Genomic DNA, 19,252 nt, shown 5'->3' on the forward strand with positions numbered 1-19,252 from the left:
GGGGCGCACTGACAGAGGCGAGGCTGCCGGACACTGGCGCCACCGGGCCCTCTGACCACCACCAGTAGGCAACGGGTGAAGTGTCTTGCCCAAGGACACAACGACCGAGACTGTCCAAGCCGGGGCTCGAACCAGCAACCTTCCGATTACAAGGCGAACTCCCAACTCTTGAGCCACGATCGCCCCAAGTTATTGATCAATTGTCTTCTTTCAGCATAAACAAGATGCTATTCAAACCAGTGAGTCGAGATAGAACCGTCTCCTTCCTCCTGTTTCTTCCTGTGCTCCTCATTTCTCCTGTTTTCCTTTGGATTTTGTAAAACCATCACCCCTTCCTCTCTTCCTCCCATTGCTGTCAGGAAAATTGAGGTTCCTGAACTTCAAAGATTCACTCACCGGGCCTAGTTTGTTAGTCAGGTGGCCGCAGGGCTCTCTCTCTCTCAAGTTTGGATTAAAATAGCAAATTCAAAAAGAACATATATTAAGTAAATTAATCAATAAATCAGATTTTTGGAAATGTGATACATTCCCTTTGTACTTTCCTCAATAAAAAGTATAATTCAACTTGTTCTTTATTACTTTCTGCAAAGGTGGAAATGGAATTGCTGTTTAGTAGACTCTCATATGCTGACTGGGATTTCCTTTTAACCAAAAGTAACGTTTGACATTTATGTCCTGTTACAACAGTGCCGGATCTTACAGAGCCTGCTTTGTTTTCACTTTATTTGGTGAAATCTGCTCCAGTGTTTTCTAATTTCTGCTACATAATTTTGCACTTTTGCTGTAACAAAACAAATTTCCCACCTGTGAAACTAATAAAGGTCATCTTATCTTATCTTATCTTATCTTTATGCAGGTGTAAACAAGGGGCCCTATAATGCAGGAAGAGCAGTCACTGTCATCTCGTGTGCTATTTTTCAAAGAGGAAGTGGTAGAGGACTCAGCGGTGCAGCTAACGTTGAAGCTGGAAGTGAAACAGACGTTGTTTCTCAGCGGTCGCTTATTTACGCAGCAGTTGAAGATGGACAAGTTTAAGACTGTTCTGAACATTGCAGGCAAACAGACCAACCTTGGTTTTGGCCTGATAGCTCTGTTGACAGCGGGAGGAGAGCAGATATTCTCTGCAGTGGTATTTAAGTGTCCCTGCAACGAGCTGAACTTTGTCTATGGGATAGTGTTCCTGCTGGTGCCAGCTCTGGCTCTGCTGCTGCTGGGTTACATCCTCAGTAAGAAAACGTGGAAGCTGCTGACGGGTCTGTGCCGGCGTACGGACAAGCTTTTGTGCTGCAAGAAGCTGGTTGCCGCTGGTGTGGTCCTCTGTCAGATCGGCACCTTTGCGCTTGTTGCGCCTTCTACTTGGATAGCTGTAGCTTTACTCAATGGAAACTACTACGAGTGCGCCATGACAGGTACCAATGTGAGCATTTACAACAAACACGTGTGCAGAGATAGGAACTCTGAGATCCAGTGTGAGAAGGAGCTGCACCGGTTCCCGTGTGGGAAAAGCATTAGTGTACCTCAGGCTGCGAGAGAAGATGTTCTGCTTAATCTCCGAGCTGAGTCTCAGGTACGTAAAATGCTCTGCTGCTTTCACACTCATGTGAAAGAGTTCTTTAGATCTGTTTGGGTTTTTTATCTACAAACTATCAGCAAACTGAAAGTTATTTGCTCAATAGAACAGCTAGAGATGCCTACGGTGTAAATGCTTTGATTTTCATTGGCATTGTTTATCATATTTTTAATGTTATTATTTGTGTTACTTAATTCTGCAGTGGTTCCCAGTTGTGTTCAGGAGTTAGTTCATGTTCTCTCAGAGCTTTACGCTCCTGTTTATACAATCTGCTATGATCTGCTTTACCATCAAACGTCATTTGACCCAGTGTTTTGTAGGTTTTGGGTTTTTTCTAGTCATTATTTTGAAATTCGATTTGTGGTTTGGTTGGTGTTTTGTGTGTGTGTGTGTGTGTGTGTGTGTGTGTGTGTGTGTGTGTGTTTTGTGTGTGTGTGTGTGTGTGTGTGCGTGTGTGTGTGTGTGTGTGTTAGGGTTAGGGTAAGCGACTAGGGAAAGCATTGTGTCAATTAGGCGTCCCCACAAGGATATAAATACACACGTGTGTGTTTGTTTAGATTTCACTTCTCGTTTTCTCAGCATCATAAACAGCTCATTTTTTGTTGGACGCACCCTGGCATGTCTACATTTGGGTCTTCCACACTAACACTAAGTCTGCATGACTGTGACACTTGCTTACTTGGGTTTAATAGTCAGGGGTGTCCAACTCCAGACCTCGAGGGCCGGTGTCCTGCAGGTTTTAGATCTCACCCTGGGTCAACACACCTGAATCACATGATGAGTTTATTACCAGGCCTCTGGAGAACTTCAGGACATGTTGAGGAGGTCATTTAGCCACTTAAATCAGCTGTTCTCCCATTCTGGGTGAACTCTGCTGTCATCATGTGCTTCCAGCAACATGCAGCTAGGTGATGTAGGGCTGCACAAAAGTGCACCTGGGGTGGGTGAAAATCATCCGTGACCCCCAACCTTCCACCCAAATGGATAGATGGAGGATAACAGTTTGATGATGTTTTCATGGATAAGTCTGGATGGTAATTTGTCTGTATAACAAAGTTTGGATGATCATGGGATGGCTGTAGCCACTTCTTCCACTTAACAGATTGTTTTTGTTCCGATCCCTGGCTGCTCCAATCTGTGTGCCAAATATTCTCGGGCAAGATACTAAACCAAGCGGCTCTCTGATGCTTCCATTAAAGTAAGACAGTACAACAGTAGGTACGTAGGTTGTATATGTTGTGTTCAGCTAGAGGAGAAATGTGCTACAGTAGAACCAGTCAATTCACCATTTCAGCAGGTTGAGACTTTTATTACACGATTAGTCTGGAAGATCATGGTTAAGTTGATACATTCATGGGATAATTAGTCTGATCATCATTTTACTGGATCACATGGTTTGCATGATGAGTTTAGTGGATCATGTTGAGTTCATGAGTGTGTTTTTGTGCTTATCAGTGAATTAAAAGTGTAACAGTATAAACACAATACACATAGAAATGTGATACTGATATTTAATGACAAAATGTACCAGTGTTCTGTTTTCATTTGTAGCCGTTGACCTAAAGAACTTCAGAAACGTTGTTCCCTTGTTATTTTTTTTGACTTTCATTTCCTGGTGTGTGACTAAACGGTTAAACTGCTTTTATTACCTCTATTACCTGTTTACTATTTACTATAAATACTGTCCGTAGATTCTCGGTTGGATGCTCATCACTCTCATCATGTTGACAAACCTGGTGCTCACCTGTGTGGCTCGGTGCTCCTCCCCTATTAGCTACCTGCAGCTGCAGTTCTGGAAGGCGTATGTGCATGAGGAGAGCAATCTACTTGATTCCTATACGGCTAAGCACGCCAAAGCGTTTGCTGAGAGAAACCTAAAGACCTTCTTTGAAAAGACACCACCTGAAAATGTCATCACACCATCCAACCGAGACTGGGAGAAGATCTCCTCTCTCTACAAGTTCACCTCCAAAGATACCTACTACAGCACTTTGCACCGATATGTGGAGAACTGCCAGGAGACTGACAACGGGACGATGAGGATGAGTTCAGTCAAGTCAAACGAGTCTGTAGAAGATAACCCAGCTGTTCTTAGTTTTGTAGATGATGGGAGAATGCCACTGTGAGTCACAGACTACCCACATTAAACTGTAAAAGGTGTGAAGTAGAGAAGCTCTAGAAATGCTCTTAACTTCGTAATTTTGAAGAATAAATGAAATATGCATGAAATAATCATTTGTATGCTTAATATTGTAGTTGCATAAAGTGGGACAGTGAAGGATAGTGTGCAGCAACTTTTTATTATTTTGTATTTCCTTTGTCATGTCAGTCTTTAGTTTTTAATTCCATGTTCTGTTTGCAGACTCAGGAGAATCTGTCTGATCCTCCCGAGTCTTTCATCCTGTGTGAAGTTTGTGTGTCTGCATTTACCCCACTGCGTTCCCACAGTACCTCCTATATTCTGTTAATAACCTCTTTGCTTTGACCGTCCTGCAGAAGTTTAAAGAAGAGAAAAAGCAGATGAACTCTACTCTAACACTTTGTATCACTGTAAACATAAAAGGACGGCTGCAAGAAATTTATGTCCTAACTTAGGTCCTAACCTAGGCTGCAATCTTCCATGCCGTTCGAGTTGTTGTGGTATGCATCGAGCAGATGTGTAGTTACATTTCTCAGGAAGTGTACATCAGGTTATGTAGAAGGTTGCAACGCAGAGCTAAATGGGGTTCTGGTGCATAGTTACCCATATGGAAAAGAAATAGAAAAAACTTATAAAAGACTTGCATCAGATGTGGCCTACTTCAAATAGTGAATCATAGAAGGCTTATGTGATCTACTCATGAAAGTGGCCACTTTCATTTATTGTTTTAGTATCCAAAACATACAAGTTTCATTTATATAATTTTTCAAGTTTTCACTCTTGTATGCTTTTCATACAAGATTCACACACGACACATACAAACTTTAGAAGATTTATAGATCTTTTCCATGTGGGTATTCAAGTACAACATGCAGTGAAATGTGACGTTATGATGTAGATCTGATGCAGGAGTTGAATCAATGTGTTACGCTTGTCTCTCCTTAACAACGTGACATCAGATCTCCGTCACATTAAAACTACAACTGCACTGTGGCCATGAAACATTCATCTTTCATGGCCACAGTGTGTTCTGGCACCGTTGTTTTATAGAAGTCGTGTGAACGAGAACAGGCAAAGGTTTCCTTTGCACTGATTATTTTGTTGAGAAATGTGGGATTAAAAGTTTACCTCTGATTACAACGGCGAGAGTAAAAGGTCTTAACATCCAGCCTCTTAAGGTTACAGTGACACAACGTGTTTGAACACAGTTTCTCTATATGTGCTTTTACTAATAGTAAATCAGCTTTATTCTTAATCAAAGATATAATCAAAGTAAGTCTAATTAATATGATGGATGAGAAATGCAGTTTGAGTAATTAATATCTGACCTTTTCCTGTGATGGGTTTGTGTTGTATGTGCTTCTGTGGTGGGGTTCGTTGTACCAGTGAGAATCTGAGGGCTGTAGTGCTTGGTCAGAACAATAAACAAATATTCAGAGACAGTATTTTAATATATGATTTAATAAAAGAAATTAAGCTGAGTATATTATGACTGAAAAAAGAAGTTTTGAAGACAAAAAGTGAGTGAAAATGTAACTGAAGTAAAACAGTATTAACTGAGTGAAACATGAAGAATTCATTTGTGACTGAATGTTCATATGTGATGGAATTAACAATAAAAGATGTTAAGTACAACACAGAAGAGAAGGAAATGTAACAAAATGATTTTAAAGCTTGAACTTTGTTGTAAATCCCACATGTGAAACAGTCAGAGAACCGAGGATGGTTGATGGACATCAGCTGAGTCACTGAGAATTTTCCTCTGTGAAGAAAACTCATTGAACTTTGTATTTTGTAAATATTGGAGTCCTGGACACACAACTCACACGTCCTTGTGTTGTCACTGTTTGTCTCACCGTAAACTGTCTCGGTACCATCCCAAGTCCTGCAAATGCACGTGAACCAGCTAACTGAAACTGTGATTTATTTCCTGTTGCTGTCAAAGCACAAAGGGTAGTGGCTTAATTTGCAGAAGTTCATGTTTTTACAGGCACTGAAGGACCAAGTGTTTGTTAGTTTGCTACTGAGTGACTGAGCACTCAGGCTCAACGTGTTTATGAAGTCACACAGCATTGATTAGCGGCTGCTAGTCATCAGAATGATCGTGACCCGTGGGTTTCATAATGCACCTTTGTAGACTGACCTCTGATCCAGTATATATGGAGCTCAGTTATTTATTAGGCACTGAGAGTGTCAGGATGAAGGGGCTGTCTATCCGGTCGTTAACTGATGACGTGACGAATCCTACTTCCGGGTCTAAAGTAGTCTGCGTTTAATATGGCTTTTCTGTTGTTAACATGTTTAATGTTATGTATTTTCTTCTATTTGATCTCAAAAAGCTCCTAAAACAGTCAGTGATCACTGTTGACCTCCCTTTATTACCGCTAATCATTTATTTAAGCTCAGTTTTAAAACCTTAGGATGTAACTACAGCCCAGCCCATGCAGCAGTATATGAATGACTAACCTCGTGTTGTTCTCCTGGCTGAAGTTTGGTCCTTTTACAGCATCCTGCCATGCGATTACATTTGTTCCTGACCACCGAGAACACTCACGTTAACTTTTATCCAGTGGAAAAAAAGTTAGCTTGTTTATATTATGCTAACATAGCTGTGTCGCTAGTGGTCACGTAGCACATCATTATATACCAGCTAGCCAAACTTCAGTAACCCTACAAACGTCACTGCTGTTTAGTTTTCTGTCTTCATTTATGTTGGAAGTGATAACAGAGCTGTACGTTTTAATTTGTTTCCAAAACCCCGCAGTCAGGACATGCTATATTGTATTTAGATAGAAGCTAGCGAGCTAACTCCCTGCTAACTTCTAACTCCGTTAAATGTCATAAATTCCGTTTTCATGGATGCCTGGATGTTAAACTCAATTGTTACACCTGGTAGAGCAGAACGCTGATCATTTTATTAAAGATCAAAGACTTTAGACAGTTTTTAACTCTCAGTAATGCCACAGTGATCGTTTGATATATGGACCTGCAGCGGAGTTTAGACCCAGACATGGCTAGTGACGTCAGACTGAACGACCGGATACCATGTACCAATTAGAAGATACTCCCTCTACTCGGATTCACACAGATCAGTTTACATTTATTGACACATTGTTTGAAAGAAGATGAATTCAGCAGCAACTGAAAGAGAAATCTTTTAGATGGATGTTCTGACACCCCCACTATACTCACAAACATCCTGTGCAACCTTCTCTGAATAAAGTTGAAAATAAGCATGAAACTGAATCGGAAAAGATAAGAATACAGATGAATACAAGTTCAATAGTTCAATTGGGAACATTTTAAAGTTTGAATAGTTCCTGCAGCTGAAAGTATGTGGAAGTACTCAGAGTTGGAGGTCGATTAGGTCGCATGTGGCTTTAAACATTCTTTCTATCCAAATACACAAAAGATTGCTTTAAAAAGTTTAATGTTTTAGGAAACTTATAAATAAGAAGCTGAATGATGGTTTTTCTGGAGTTTCCTATATTACCAGATATATTTGCTCGTCTTCTTTCTTTGCATATGAATCCATGGCTTTAATATGATGTCGTCCTACTCTCTGCAGCTATAACAGCTTCAACTCTTCTGGGAAGGCTTCCCACAAGGTGTAGGAGTGTGTCTATGGGAGTTTTTCACCGTCTTCCTGAACTGCATTTGTAGGGTTGCCAACCGTCCCTTAAAAAACGGAATCGTCCCGTATTGAGCTAATAAGGGACGCACTTTGTCCCGTAATACAGTGAGAATCAAAAGTAGTCTATAAATGTTAATGGAATTAACGCTTTGTTTGAAAACATAATTCCCAGCCCCTCTCCTGCTTTGTGACCAATGAGCTGACAGCACACTTATGACAATTCGAGTATGACAATTCAGATTACCGCTCATCTCATTGGTCGAGGAAAGGTCGCTTACGGAGAAAATACCGGAAGACAACAGATGACCACAACAAGAAGCATGGCCAACAGGGAAACAAACGCAGACACTGCGGTGCAAGTCTCGGACGACAGTACACCTAAAGCTGGGCAGACACTGTGCGATTTTCAGTCGCGTTATTCAGCTCCTGCTCAAACTGCACAATTGACTCGCAGGGGTTAGAAGTTGGTAGGTCACGATGCAGGTCTCACACTATACGGCCCGATGCTCTGATGCGACCTGAGTGCTCACACTGTGCCTCCATAAAATGAAGGTTATAACAGAAAATCTGTCGCGCTCTCTCTCTGTCTTTCACTCACACAGACACACCACCACCATCAACTTTGCTAAATTGCTAATGAAAAACATGATCAGGCAGCTGTGATTGAGCAGCAGAGTAAATCCAACTATTTTCACGGTTGTTGTGGTCGTGATAATTTTGTGATGCCACATCGAAAAGGCTCGGATGAGCTTTCCAAAGTTCTACAAGTTGTGCCTCCATCGCTTGTGTCCAGATCACACGCTGCACAGCTGTGCTGCTCCATCTTTTACACCAACGTTTACGTGTTTGCGCGTGAGCAGTGTGAGCGGCTGTGATGAGACCCTCACGAGCGATTGATGATCGGGAGCTGCTCGAGGTGTTAATCACTTCTCGTTACCCCACGTATACTACACGATGCACGATGAAGGCCAAAATCGGTCCGATCACTCAAAAAGGGCCTAAAACTGCACAGTGTGAGCCCAGCATTAGAGCAGCAATGTTTGTTCCCCTCAGAGAAAGGGAAGAATGGGAAAAGGAAAACACCTGGCTGGAAAAAGTTAATATGGGCATGTGCAGTGAATATCAGCGCTATGTGGCCAGAAGTGTGATAATATAATTTATTTTGTGTAATAAACAACTGCAAGGATAGATGATTACAACAAATAGATGACTAATACATAAAAGTAATACATAGATGAATAATGATGATGAGTTATGATGCGTAATCATGGGAACAAGCGGGTTTACAAACAGGAGCAGCTGATTAGCATTAGAAAAGCTGAACTAATACCTCAGCTGAAGCCAATTGTACTAAATGCACTAAATGTGCACTGTTACAAGAATGTTTTTCTTTCTATTGTTTTCTATTATTTTAAGTTAAGCAGGACAGAGTTATTTTAAAGAAAGATTTACTTACTCATGTAATACTTTAGCAAATCTAATCAGGAAAAATGATGATCCAGGAGATGAGGAAGCCTGGATAGGTGATAATAGAATGGTTAATTCCATATTCTTAGCCGATACTACCATAAAAGAAATAGTAGCAATTGTAAAAAATTGTAAAGATAAAAAATCTACTGATTGTGATGGTATGGACATGGTCATAATTAAAAAGACAATAGATTGTATAAGTACTCCTCTTTGTTATATTTTTAATCTTTCGCTACAGTCAGGAGTATTTCCTGACAGAATGAAAGTGGCAAAAGTAATACCATTATATAAATCAGGAGATAAGCATAGTTTTAATAATTATAGGCCAGTGTCTCTTTTATCACAGTTTTCAAAATTGCTAGAAAAACTCTTTGCACAAAGACTTGATAGTTTTATTGAAAAATATCAACTAATACATGAAAACCAATTTGGATTTCGTAAAAATAGGTCAACGGCATTAGCGTTGTTGACTTTTATTGAAGATATTTCATCTGCAACACATAATAATAAATATACAGTGGGAGTATTTGTTGATTTAAAAAAAGCTTTTGATACGATACAACATTCTATTTTGATTTCTAAATTGTATAACTATGGAGTGAGAGGAGTAGCATTGAATTGGTTAATGAGTTATTTAGAGAATAGGTTGCAATATGTTTATTATTTTGGCAATACTTCTGAAAGACTGAAGATTGTATGTGGTGTTCCTCAAGGTTCTATTTTGGGACCTAAACTCTTTAATTTATATATTAATGATATTTGTGACGTATCTAAAAGGTTAAATTCGATTTTATTTGCAGATGACACAAATTTTTATTGCTCTGGAGAGAATTTGAAAGACTTGGTTGAAATTATGACTTCTGAGATGTTAAGAATAAAAAAATGGTTTGATGTAAATAAATTATCTTTGAATCTGACAAAAACGAAATATATGATATTTGGCAATCGTGTAAAGGAGGATAAAGTCATTATGTTTATAGAGGAAGAATTGATTGAAAGAGTTACTGAATTTCGTTTTTTGGGTGTAATAGTGGATGAGAATTTGACATGGAAATCTCATATTGAACATATTAGAAAGAAAATGGTCAAAAGTATTTATATTTTGGGTAGTATAAGAGATTTATTAAATTATAAAACAATGCGTATTTTATATTTTTCTTTGTTTTTTTCATATATCAACTATTGTGTTGAAGTTTGGGGGAATACATATGAGAATACCATAAAACCTTTAAACCTATTACAGAAGAAAGTTATACGAATAATTCATAATGTTAAATATAGAGAACATACAAATAAATTATTTATAGAATCAAAATTATTAAAATTAGGAGATTTAGTGAAATTACGGACATTATTAATTATGTTTAAGGCTAAAAATAATATTTTGCCTTTTAAGTTACAAAGAGTATTTTTGATGTGTTCAAGGGGAGAAGAGAATAGAAGGAAATTTTATTTTAAACATCAGTTAGCCAGGACTACACAAAGATTAATGAGCACAACGGTTAGGGGTATAAGACTGTGGAATTCACTTCATTATAATTTAAAGAATTGTATAAATTTACAATGTTTTAAAAAGTGTTATATGTTTAAAACGATAACTCAGTATGAAGAATGCGAATGAATGTGATGTTGGTTTGGGATTCGACCGGAGAGAAATGTCAATATTAGTTTGTTCCTGATTTTTGGTGCCCACCGGTGATATAAGTTCGATGGTAGATAGGGGGCAGGGTTTAATAAGAATATTTTCTTCTTCCTGCTCCTTTTCACACATGGTTGTTGGGTTTTGTTGACAGAAGATGTGGTTGTTTTGTTTGATTTGTAGTACCAAGTGTGAAATAAATAAAAATGAAATGAAATGAAATGAAATGAAACTTATATTCTCAAAAGTTAAGCATGACAGGCTTCTGTTTAAGAAAGAGACCTGTTTTACTGTGTTAATGTTGTCATTTTGAGCTAAAAATAAATGGCTAAATGATCATTTGTTTCACATGTGTTTATATCACAAAGAATATGCATCTACTTAAATCAAATTCAAGTCAAATGGTTAAAAAAATAATTTCACACACAAAAAAAGAGCTAGAAAATTCACCACACTGGGAAGGGTGAAGACAACTGGGTCGCCCGGCCCTGGCCACGAGGTGTCCCTTATTTATTTTTCAGGGAGTTGGCAACCCTATGCATTTGTGAGGTCAAATACTGATGTTGGATGAGACTGTGTGGCTCGCAGTCTCTATTCTGTCTCATCCCAAAGGTATTTCAAAGTGTTGAGGCCAGAACACTGTGCACACCAGTCAACGTCTTCCACACCAGGCTCACTCATTCATGTCTTTAACAGGCAACAGGAGGGGGATATTCCCAGACTTTCCCAATTTTGTGGGAACTTTGTGTGATATTGTCCAAAGTTTCTTGGTATGTTGAACCGTTAGGAGTTCCTTTCATTGCAACTAAGGGCCTGCACCCAAATCCTGAAAAAGACCCCACATCATACTTCACCCTGCACCAAACTTTACACTGGTGGCACAATGAAGTCAGACAAGTACTCCCAGCAGCTCCCAGACACGATTGGATTAGTCTGATTTGTCACTCTACAAAACTTCCACTGCTCTACAGTCAAGTGCTTTACACCGCTGCGTCCTGCGCATCGCATTATCGGTGATGTGATGCAGCTCGGCCATGGAAACTTCTTCCATCAAGCAATCATCAAGCCACATGAGGTTTGGAGGTCTGTAGGGACTGACTCTGCACACTATGGGTGTCACCATCCACTGAACCCCACTGTGTGATGATACGTGGCCTACCTTTGTGGCCCACATGCCTGTGTGCTTGATTTTATACATCTGTGTATAAAAGGGATTAGAACACCTGAATTCAATGATTTGGATGGGTGAGTAATATAATGTATGTAATGTATGCTTTTGCTCACACTGGGTGCTGCCTGCAATCTCAAAGTAGGTGGATCTGAACATTTTCTATTATTTCAGTAGCCCCCAAAAATGAATGAAAACCTAAATATTTTAAAACCTACAGTCAGGGAAATAATTATTATAAATAACTAGTAAAGAAAGGACCAGTCTATAACTTGAGTGGTAGGTTTATTTGAACAGTGAAAGACGGAACAATGAGCAAAAAAATCCAGAGTTATGAATTAATTTGCATTTTCATGAATTATACCTTTATAAACAAGCTTCACAGAGTAAAATAGAACCGAATGAGAGGGCACTTCATAGCTTGACTAAAACAGATCAGTGATGTAAATGAAACCTAATGAGAAACCTGCACTGGGCTAATGTTTGTATGCAGAATGCCTACAGGCTAGCAAGGGTCACACCACTCTGACACCACATTTCCTGTCTGCACAGACAGATCACACCTTGGTTTACTTGATGGGTTTCATGTTTAATTCACATCACTGACAAAGATGTAGACATACGAACATCAGTCCAGGGCAGGTTTTTCATCTGACACTTAGTTAACACTCATTTTCGAAACACAAATGTGAGCTGTAGGAACTGTTGATGTGTTTTACACATGAACAGATTTGTCAGAGTGCAGCATTAATGCACTGCAAGCTTCAGTCCTGTGGGACAGGAACAGACACACCACATAGATGTTTGCACTTCCCCAGCACGCTAAGCGCTGACTGTCTCTCTGCTACAGACGCCGCTGGTGTGCGCTCTAATAATCTGCTCTTGTGTTGCTGTTGTGTACTGTGTGTCTTCCCACTTTGCATGTTCTGTCATGTTTTTGCTCCTCAGATAGTTTCAGGTTACAGTCTGGATTGCATAATAGTTAAAAGACAACCAGAGTAACTGAACTAACAGGATTTTTCTCCATGACTGACTCACCTATGCTGGTGCTGGGGTGGGGGGAGGGGGGGGAGTAAAGAGGGATGGTAAAAGAGAAGAAAGCAGAGTTGAACTTTTTCACCTTTCTTTTTAGTATCGACTCTTCTCTGGAGATGGAATAGATATGGTAATAAAAGGGGAAGTGGTTGGGAGGAAGTGCAGCCTCACTGAAGGAGGGGCCTGCAGAGAAGACAGAATGCCAAAGGGAGGGGCACATCCAGGCTTGGCAGATGAGTTTGGTCTGGCTGTGGAAAACAGCACAAAGGAAGTGACTCCACACTGACACTTGGCTCTTTCACTTTTAGCTCTCTGCTGTTCCACTCGGATTTATTGGCCGACATCATGGATAACTTCCAGAGTATCTTGCGTTTCCTCGTGAATCAGAAAACCACAATTGGCTACAGTTTCATGGCTCTGCTGACTATAGGCGGGGAACGAATTTTCTCCATGGTCTCCTTTCAGTGTCCCTGCAACCACAACCAGAACTTTGCTTATGGCGTGACATTTCTGCTGGGACCAGCTGCAGTGCTGCTGATCTTTGGTATTTTCTCCAGTACCCGCTTTTGGAAGCTCTACACTGGGTGCTGCCTCAATCCCATGAAGCTTTGCCCCCGTGGAAACCGTTTCGGCTGTCTTAGGGTGTTCCTGAGTATTTTCACCGGGGCCTGTGTGGCTCCTATAATGTGGCTCTGTGTGGCTCTGCTCAATGGAACCTTTTATGAGTGTGCTGTTAGTGGTCTTGATGATAGTCTGGTGGTCGATCTCTTCTGCAAAAACAAGACATTGAAGTGTCGTGAGGAGCTGGCCCGGGTGCCCTGCGACCGCTCTAAACTGTCTAGCGAGGAGCGCATGGAGCTGCTGCTGATGTTCAGGGCTCAGTCTCAGGTAAGATTTCATAGTGATGTCGGGAGGGCGACTGGGATCCAACATTACAGACTTTCACACAAATTTGAAGTATGGGGTTCGATTGATCAGTATTTTGCTGTTTGTCTGTTATGGTTGTTGTGAGTGTAGTGGGGTTTCTAGTTTAAACAGCAGGCCATCACTGAAAAGGCACAAAGACTGATCATTTGTGTTAGACCATTATGTTAACAATGAAAAACTATCCTCTAACTCAGGGCTGGGCCACTCCAGGCCTCGAGGGCCGGTGTAGGTTTTAGACCTAACCATGGGTCAGCACACCTGAATCACACGATGAGTTCATTAGCAGGCCTCTGAAGAACTTCAGGACATGTCAAGGAGGTCATTTAGCCATTTAAAGCAGCTGACACATCTAAAACCTGCAGGACACCGGCCCCCGAGGCCTGGAGTTGCCTACGCCTGCTCTAACTAAAGACTTACTGACTGATTTGTTCATTTATTTAATTTTGCTTCACTTAAAATAGTGTCTAGCTGCCAGACAACTTTTAGTAATTGAATATTGGTCCTTTATGGAAGTGCAGTCCTGAATTGCTGTTGCTGTGGTTCTTCATGTTGCATGTCTAAATAATGAAATCAAACTAATACATTTTACTTCCAGCTTTTTCATGTTTGCGTGCTCTGACTGCCAAACGCTTCAGGCTGTTCTCTTTACGTTCAAAGGAAGTATGAAGAACATAACTATTTAAATACTGCATCACTGCCAAAAACAAACAAAAAACTGGGGCCTTCTTAGAAATCTAAGAGACTGAATTACTCTAGTAATTGAGGTTTGTGCTTCCAGGTATCTCAGTGTGATGTATTCAGGTGTTACACAGTCTGAAGGTGTCAGTTATCCCCCAACTCTCCTTTCCACCTTCTGAATTCTCTGCCGTCCCTAAAGACAGTCTGAAACTGACAGCATCATTTGTTTCTGCAGATTCTGGGCTGGTGCATTATCATTATTGGCGCTTTTGTAGGCCTTCTGGGTACCTGCTACAAAAACTGTCGCTCCCAAGTCAGCTACCTGCAGCTTAAATTTTGGAAAAGCTACATAGACAAAGAAAAGGAGCGGTTTGATGCCCTTGCTATAGAGTATGCCACCAAACTGGCTGAGAGAAACCTGGAGAGTTTCTTTGAGAACAAGGCACCCGATCCATTCCCGTTTCCCAACCACAAAGCCTGGGAGGAGATCTCTGCATACTACACGTTTTCCAGGAGCGAGCAGTATTACAGCACCCTGCAGAGGTATGTGGAGAAAGCGGAAAACAGGAACCTTCCACCAGAGAAGAGACCCGTCATGGATGTAGAGCACGAAACAGAGATGAACTAAACAGCATTTTATCTGGAAAACAGTTATTCCGATGTTCAGGGAAGTGATAAATAATGAATACACTGCATTGTGATTGTTCCTACTCAGCACTGATTTTATTGACAGTGCAAGTCTGACTCAGGAAAAAGCCTCCACAGCTGTCTCTTTATAACAACGCTGCCCCCAGTGGTTTAACCAAAGAATGAGCACATGAAGAGCATAACCACTTTGAAACCAAACACACCCACTGATGCTGCCTACCTCTTTTAGACTTCATGCTTTTGAGACCTTTCATAAATGACACTGCTGGGTAAAATGTCTCACTTTACATTTTCAGAGTAACTTGATTTAAACACAAAAAACAGCCGTGTGCCATTTGAACACTGACAATAACAGCTGTAAATATAGTGTATTGTTATAACAGAGGGTAATCTGTAAGTGAGAGGAAAAGAAGAGGGCCACAGGAGGTTTTTGGATGCGGTAAAGGATTCCTGCTATAGAAGAGGGTGCAGGCTGTAGGCAGACCAACCCTAACAAGAGCTGCTGAATGAAGTATTGCACTAAACTGCAACAACAGCCCTCTGAAGACACTTGCACTGCAAAGATCCTAGTCTGAGGTGTCCCCAGCTTCAGAGTTGCTCTCCCAGACCACAGCAGTGCTCTGTGCTCCACAGAAGCTCTCCATCTTGGATCTCAGAAATAGATCCTGCTCATGCCTTCTTGTGTGCAGCCTCTGTTGGTTTCATAGCTCAGCTTGTTGTCAGTTGTTCTCTGGCACCACGTCCATGACAGACGTGGACCTTTCACCGTCATCCACGAGCGCTCTGTACGCCTCCTCCGTCACCTCAGTGACACACGTTTTGTTTTATTCAGTTTATGTTGATCATGTAAAAAATAACCAAACAAATTTCCCACGTGTTGGACCAATTAAGGTTCACCTTATCTTATCAATATACTTGTATGAAAAACAAGAAAAAAATCAAATAAAACTATACACTACAAAAGAAAAAACTGTACAAAATGAAGCAAACTAACATATCGCACCTTTCCTGATTGAGTTTACAAATCCAAACAAGAGTGGGAATAAGTGCATGCTTCTCTAACACCACCTCTTCTCCTTAAGTCATCTCTAATTATTTATGCAGCTTCTTGTTGTTATAAACTTAAATAATAATAACAAACATACTCCAAATTGCATAGAATATAGTTCGTACATTAGCTTGTTCCTACAAGTCATTCACAAAACAGATGTTAATGAAAAATTCTGAATATGCACAGAAACTAAATAAACGAGACATTTACTGAAATTCAGCATCTTTATGTCACGTGAAGACTTTTTTAAACTGCTTCAGCTGTTGCACAGTTTCACTCCATGCACTGAAACACAAACATTTTTCCAACATTTAGCATGCAGATACATAACTTCCTACTTTCAGGAAAAAAAAATACTTTGAGTATTTCCTGATTTATTATTTTTCAGTCTGAATTACATTTGTGCTCTCTGCAATTTCACTAGATCTGCATATTTCACAACTTCAGGCTGTAAAAAGAGTAAATTTGAGGGAATCTGTATAACCTGCATTGTAATGATTATAAATTTTGTCTTTCACAAAATTGTCCTTTACAGATTGATCACGCTTGTCTTTTTAGCATTAGCGCTTCTGAAGAGCATTCTGTACCTTTGCTCAGGTGTGCAAAGAGTCCTGGCCTCTGTTACTCTGTTACATTCTCAAAAAGAAATAAAGTACTAGACTTGAAACCACCACGAGCCTGGAAGATCATACACACAACTGAAGAGTCAACATGTTCTCATCCCAAGGCGCAACATGCCAACAAGAAGAATTGTTTTTGTGAACACTATGCTCAGTGTTTTAAAATGTTTGACACGTGTGATGTGATGTTACACATATATATGAGAGATTTTCATAAAACTTTTTATTAGTATGTTATGCTTTGAAAATCTGTTTTTCTTACAGTGTGTAATTTTTCTAAATAAAAACTTTGTTCATTGTGTTTATGCCTGATCATGTAATGTTAATAAATAAAATATTTAATCTGGTATTTGTGTATTTTGTGGATAATGATTAAAAATTAGTCCCATGACACTGATGAGCACAGAGGCTAGCAGCCCTGACCCGAGTCTGCATGTATCACGGGGAAGCAGCAGTGGACTCCTCTGTCACAGGGGCATTTATTCTGTGTTACTGATCCAATGAAACAGGAAGAGCTCGTGTTACAGCACATTCCTGCCATCCTGTGATCTCTTTTGGCATATTCTCCTAATATCTCAGAGTTATTTCATAGCTAACAAAGTTTATTTTAGATCATGTTTTTAAATCAGGTTGTGATCTTAGAAACAGCTTCATAGCACGGATTTTAGAGTCATGTGCAAATATTGTAGCACTTTATATTGTAAAGCACTGCAAAATCTAATTAGTTCCCAGAACTCAAAGACTAAGTAGAGCTTGCTTAAGATGACTGTTAGGACAACTTATTCATTGCACGTATGCCGTCCTAAGAATAACTGGATGTTTCCGACTGTGCAGTACTGATGATTTACCCGCTGACAAACGTTAACGTTCTACTAAATTAAAAAGCAATTTGTTTTTTTGTTTTTGTTTTTTAAACCACATTTCGTTTTGTCATCCTTGACATTTCTAGTACAACACTTATATTAATATAACACTGAATGCAAATGTGAACCTTTAAGAATAATTAACAACACTTCTTGTAGTGGAGTTAAAATCAGCCCAACTCTTATTTTCAAATGTAATAAAGTATAACAGCCAACATACTGGACACTGTTCTGCTGAACAATTACCATCATCGGTCTCAGATTTAATTATTCTGAAACGAAGTTTAGGCCCACCACAACTTTGTTTTGTAGTTACATTACTGATATAATCAAAGTGAAGTGTATTTATTGTTCAGTCTCTAGTTTAAACAACACATTGTTTTGCATTCAAACACAGAGGCTGGTATGATGTAATATTGTAAGGATGCTTGTTTCCAGGCATTACTGCCTGAATGACTGTCATGGATCGAGGTGATCCAAATGTAAGTGCAGAGGAAAGTCTTTGTCTTCCCTTCAGTACAGCGGCAGTGGATGTGGGTTGGAGATGCAATGAGCTTGAACCTGCAGGCGACCACCTTCACTGACCTGTGAAGGAGGACTCATCTCTCCTGCAGTCCTGCAAGCAAACAATCATATTCTTTGCTACACCAACTTATTTGCTTTCTTAAGACATTTTTTCAAACATTGCAGACTCCAATTCAGACGATCTCAGGCTCCCTCCCCACTGGAGAGGTGACATTCAGTGTCCCACTTGTCAGTCTGGATAGCCCTGACCACCACCCCACACACAATAATGCCATGAAAGCATATTTTTAAAAAGGGCTATGCAAACATGGCCAATAACTTTCATTCTGATGATGTGTAGAATAATTTGGGCCCAAAACAAATTTCACTGTTCATAAACTTCCAGACTTGACTATATAAGTCTGTGGGGTTTGAATAAATGCAGACCAAACTGTGGTTGTTTGTATTTACTTCCACAGCATGTCTTATAGAAGTAACCGGAGTCATCACAGCAGAGAGCAGTCATATCTCAAGTCTAATGACAGAAGGATTACAAAATGCTTTTTGTAATTAAAGTGGAATTTGAAAAAGGTTTTTGAAATGAAGTTTTAAAAAAAGCATTTTAAAAATCAGTTTATTAAATTGGAATTCAAAAATGAATTTACAAATGCAGATTTTATTCTACAATTCATTATTTAAGCACAGAAGTCTTTATTTCCATGTGCATGGCTCTTGTGGTCCTCCATACCTTCCAAGCCAAAGACTAGAAAACAAGGTGAAGCAAATCTTCCCTTTGGCTTCACCTGCACAGGTGCCGAGGTAGGTCTCCCTGCAGGATTGGTTTTCCCTGCGTCAGGAGCAGCGCTGGGCTCTTCAAATCACGGACAAACAGGATCCCACAGCTGTTTGTTTTTGAACCCATTTTGCACAGAGAGGCATTTTTTGAAAAATGTATTGATGCAATGTTGAATATTATTATTACACAGGAAAAAACAACTACACGTAAAATAATAAATGTGTAAAAATGTCACAGAAACAATATGTGGAAGAAATACGTGAAAGGTTCAACATGCAGGACTGCAATGCTAGGCTGACACCTTGTGAGCAAAAACGGAAGTACACAGAGAGGCAGTGGGCCGTCTGATCTATGTGGCCACATGAGTTTTATAGTCAGTAAACTTTCACAGTACTCAACCAACTGAAGACCAATGGACTGCAGTAAAACATGAACTAAGATATTTGAAAGGGGCATCTGAGACAGACCTGTTACAGGAAATGTGATAACGAGGAACTCAGGTTGTGGGC

General features: G+C 39.9%; 2 protein-coding genes across 2 annotated transcripts; both read left to right on the forward strand.

Annotated features, from left to right (window-relative positions):
* The first annotated feature begins 1,021 nt into the window (after positions 1-1,021).
* On the forward strand, positions 1,022-3,696 carry calhm6 (calcium homeostasis modulator family member 6). The gene is made up of 2 exons (XM_085364972.1): positions 1,022-1,567; positions 3,262-3,696. Exons 1-2 carry the CDS (start codon positions 1,022-1,024, stop codon positions 3,694-3,696), a joined length of 981 nt encoding a protein of 326 aa, XP_085221098.1.
* A 9,305-nt stretch (positions 3,697-13,001) lies between these two features.
* Positions 13,002-14,909, forward strand: LOC146622190 (calcium homeostasis modulator protein 5-like). Its single transcript, XM_085364973.1, has 2 exons — positions 13,002-13,544; positions 14,497-14,909. Exons 1-2 carry the CDS (start codon positions 13,002-13,004, stop codon positions 14,887-14,889), a joined length of 936 nt encoding a protein of 311 aa, XP_085221099.1. The 3' UTR covers positions 14,890-14,909.
* Positions 14,910-19,252: the final 4,343 nt, after the last annotated feature.

This window comes from Diplotaxodon limnothrissa, linkage group LG11 (genome assembly GCF_057381915.1).
Source record: "Diplotaxodon limnothrissa isolate DT_005_m linkage group LG11, D_limnothrissa_male_GT1.1, whole genome shotgun sequence".
Lineage (NCBI taxonomy): Eukaryota > Metazoa > Chordata > Actinopteri > Cichliformes > Cichlidae > Diplotaxodon > Diplotaxodon limnothrissa.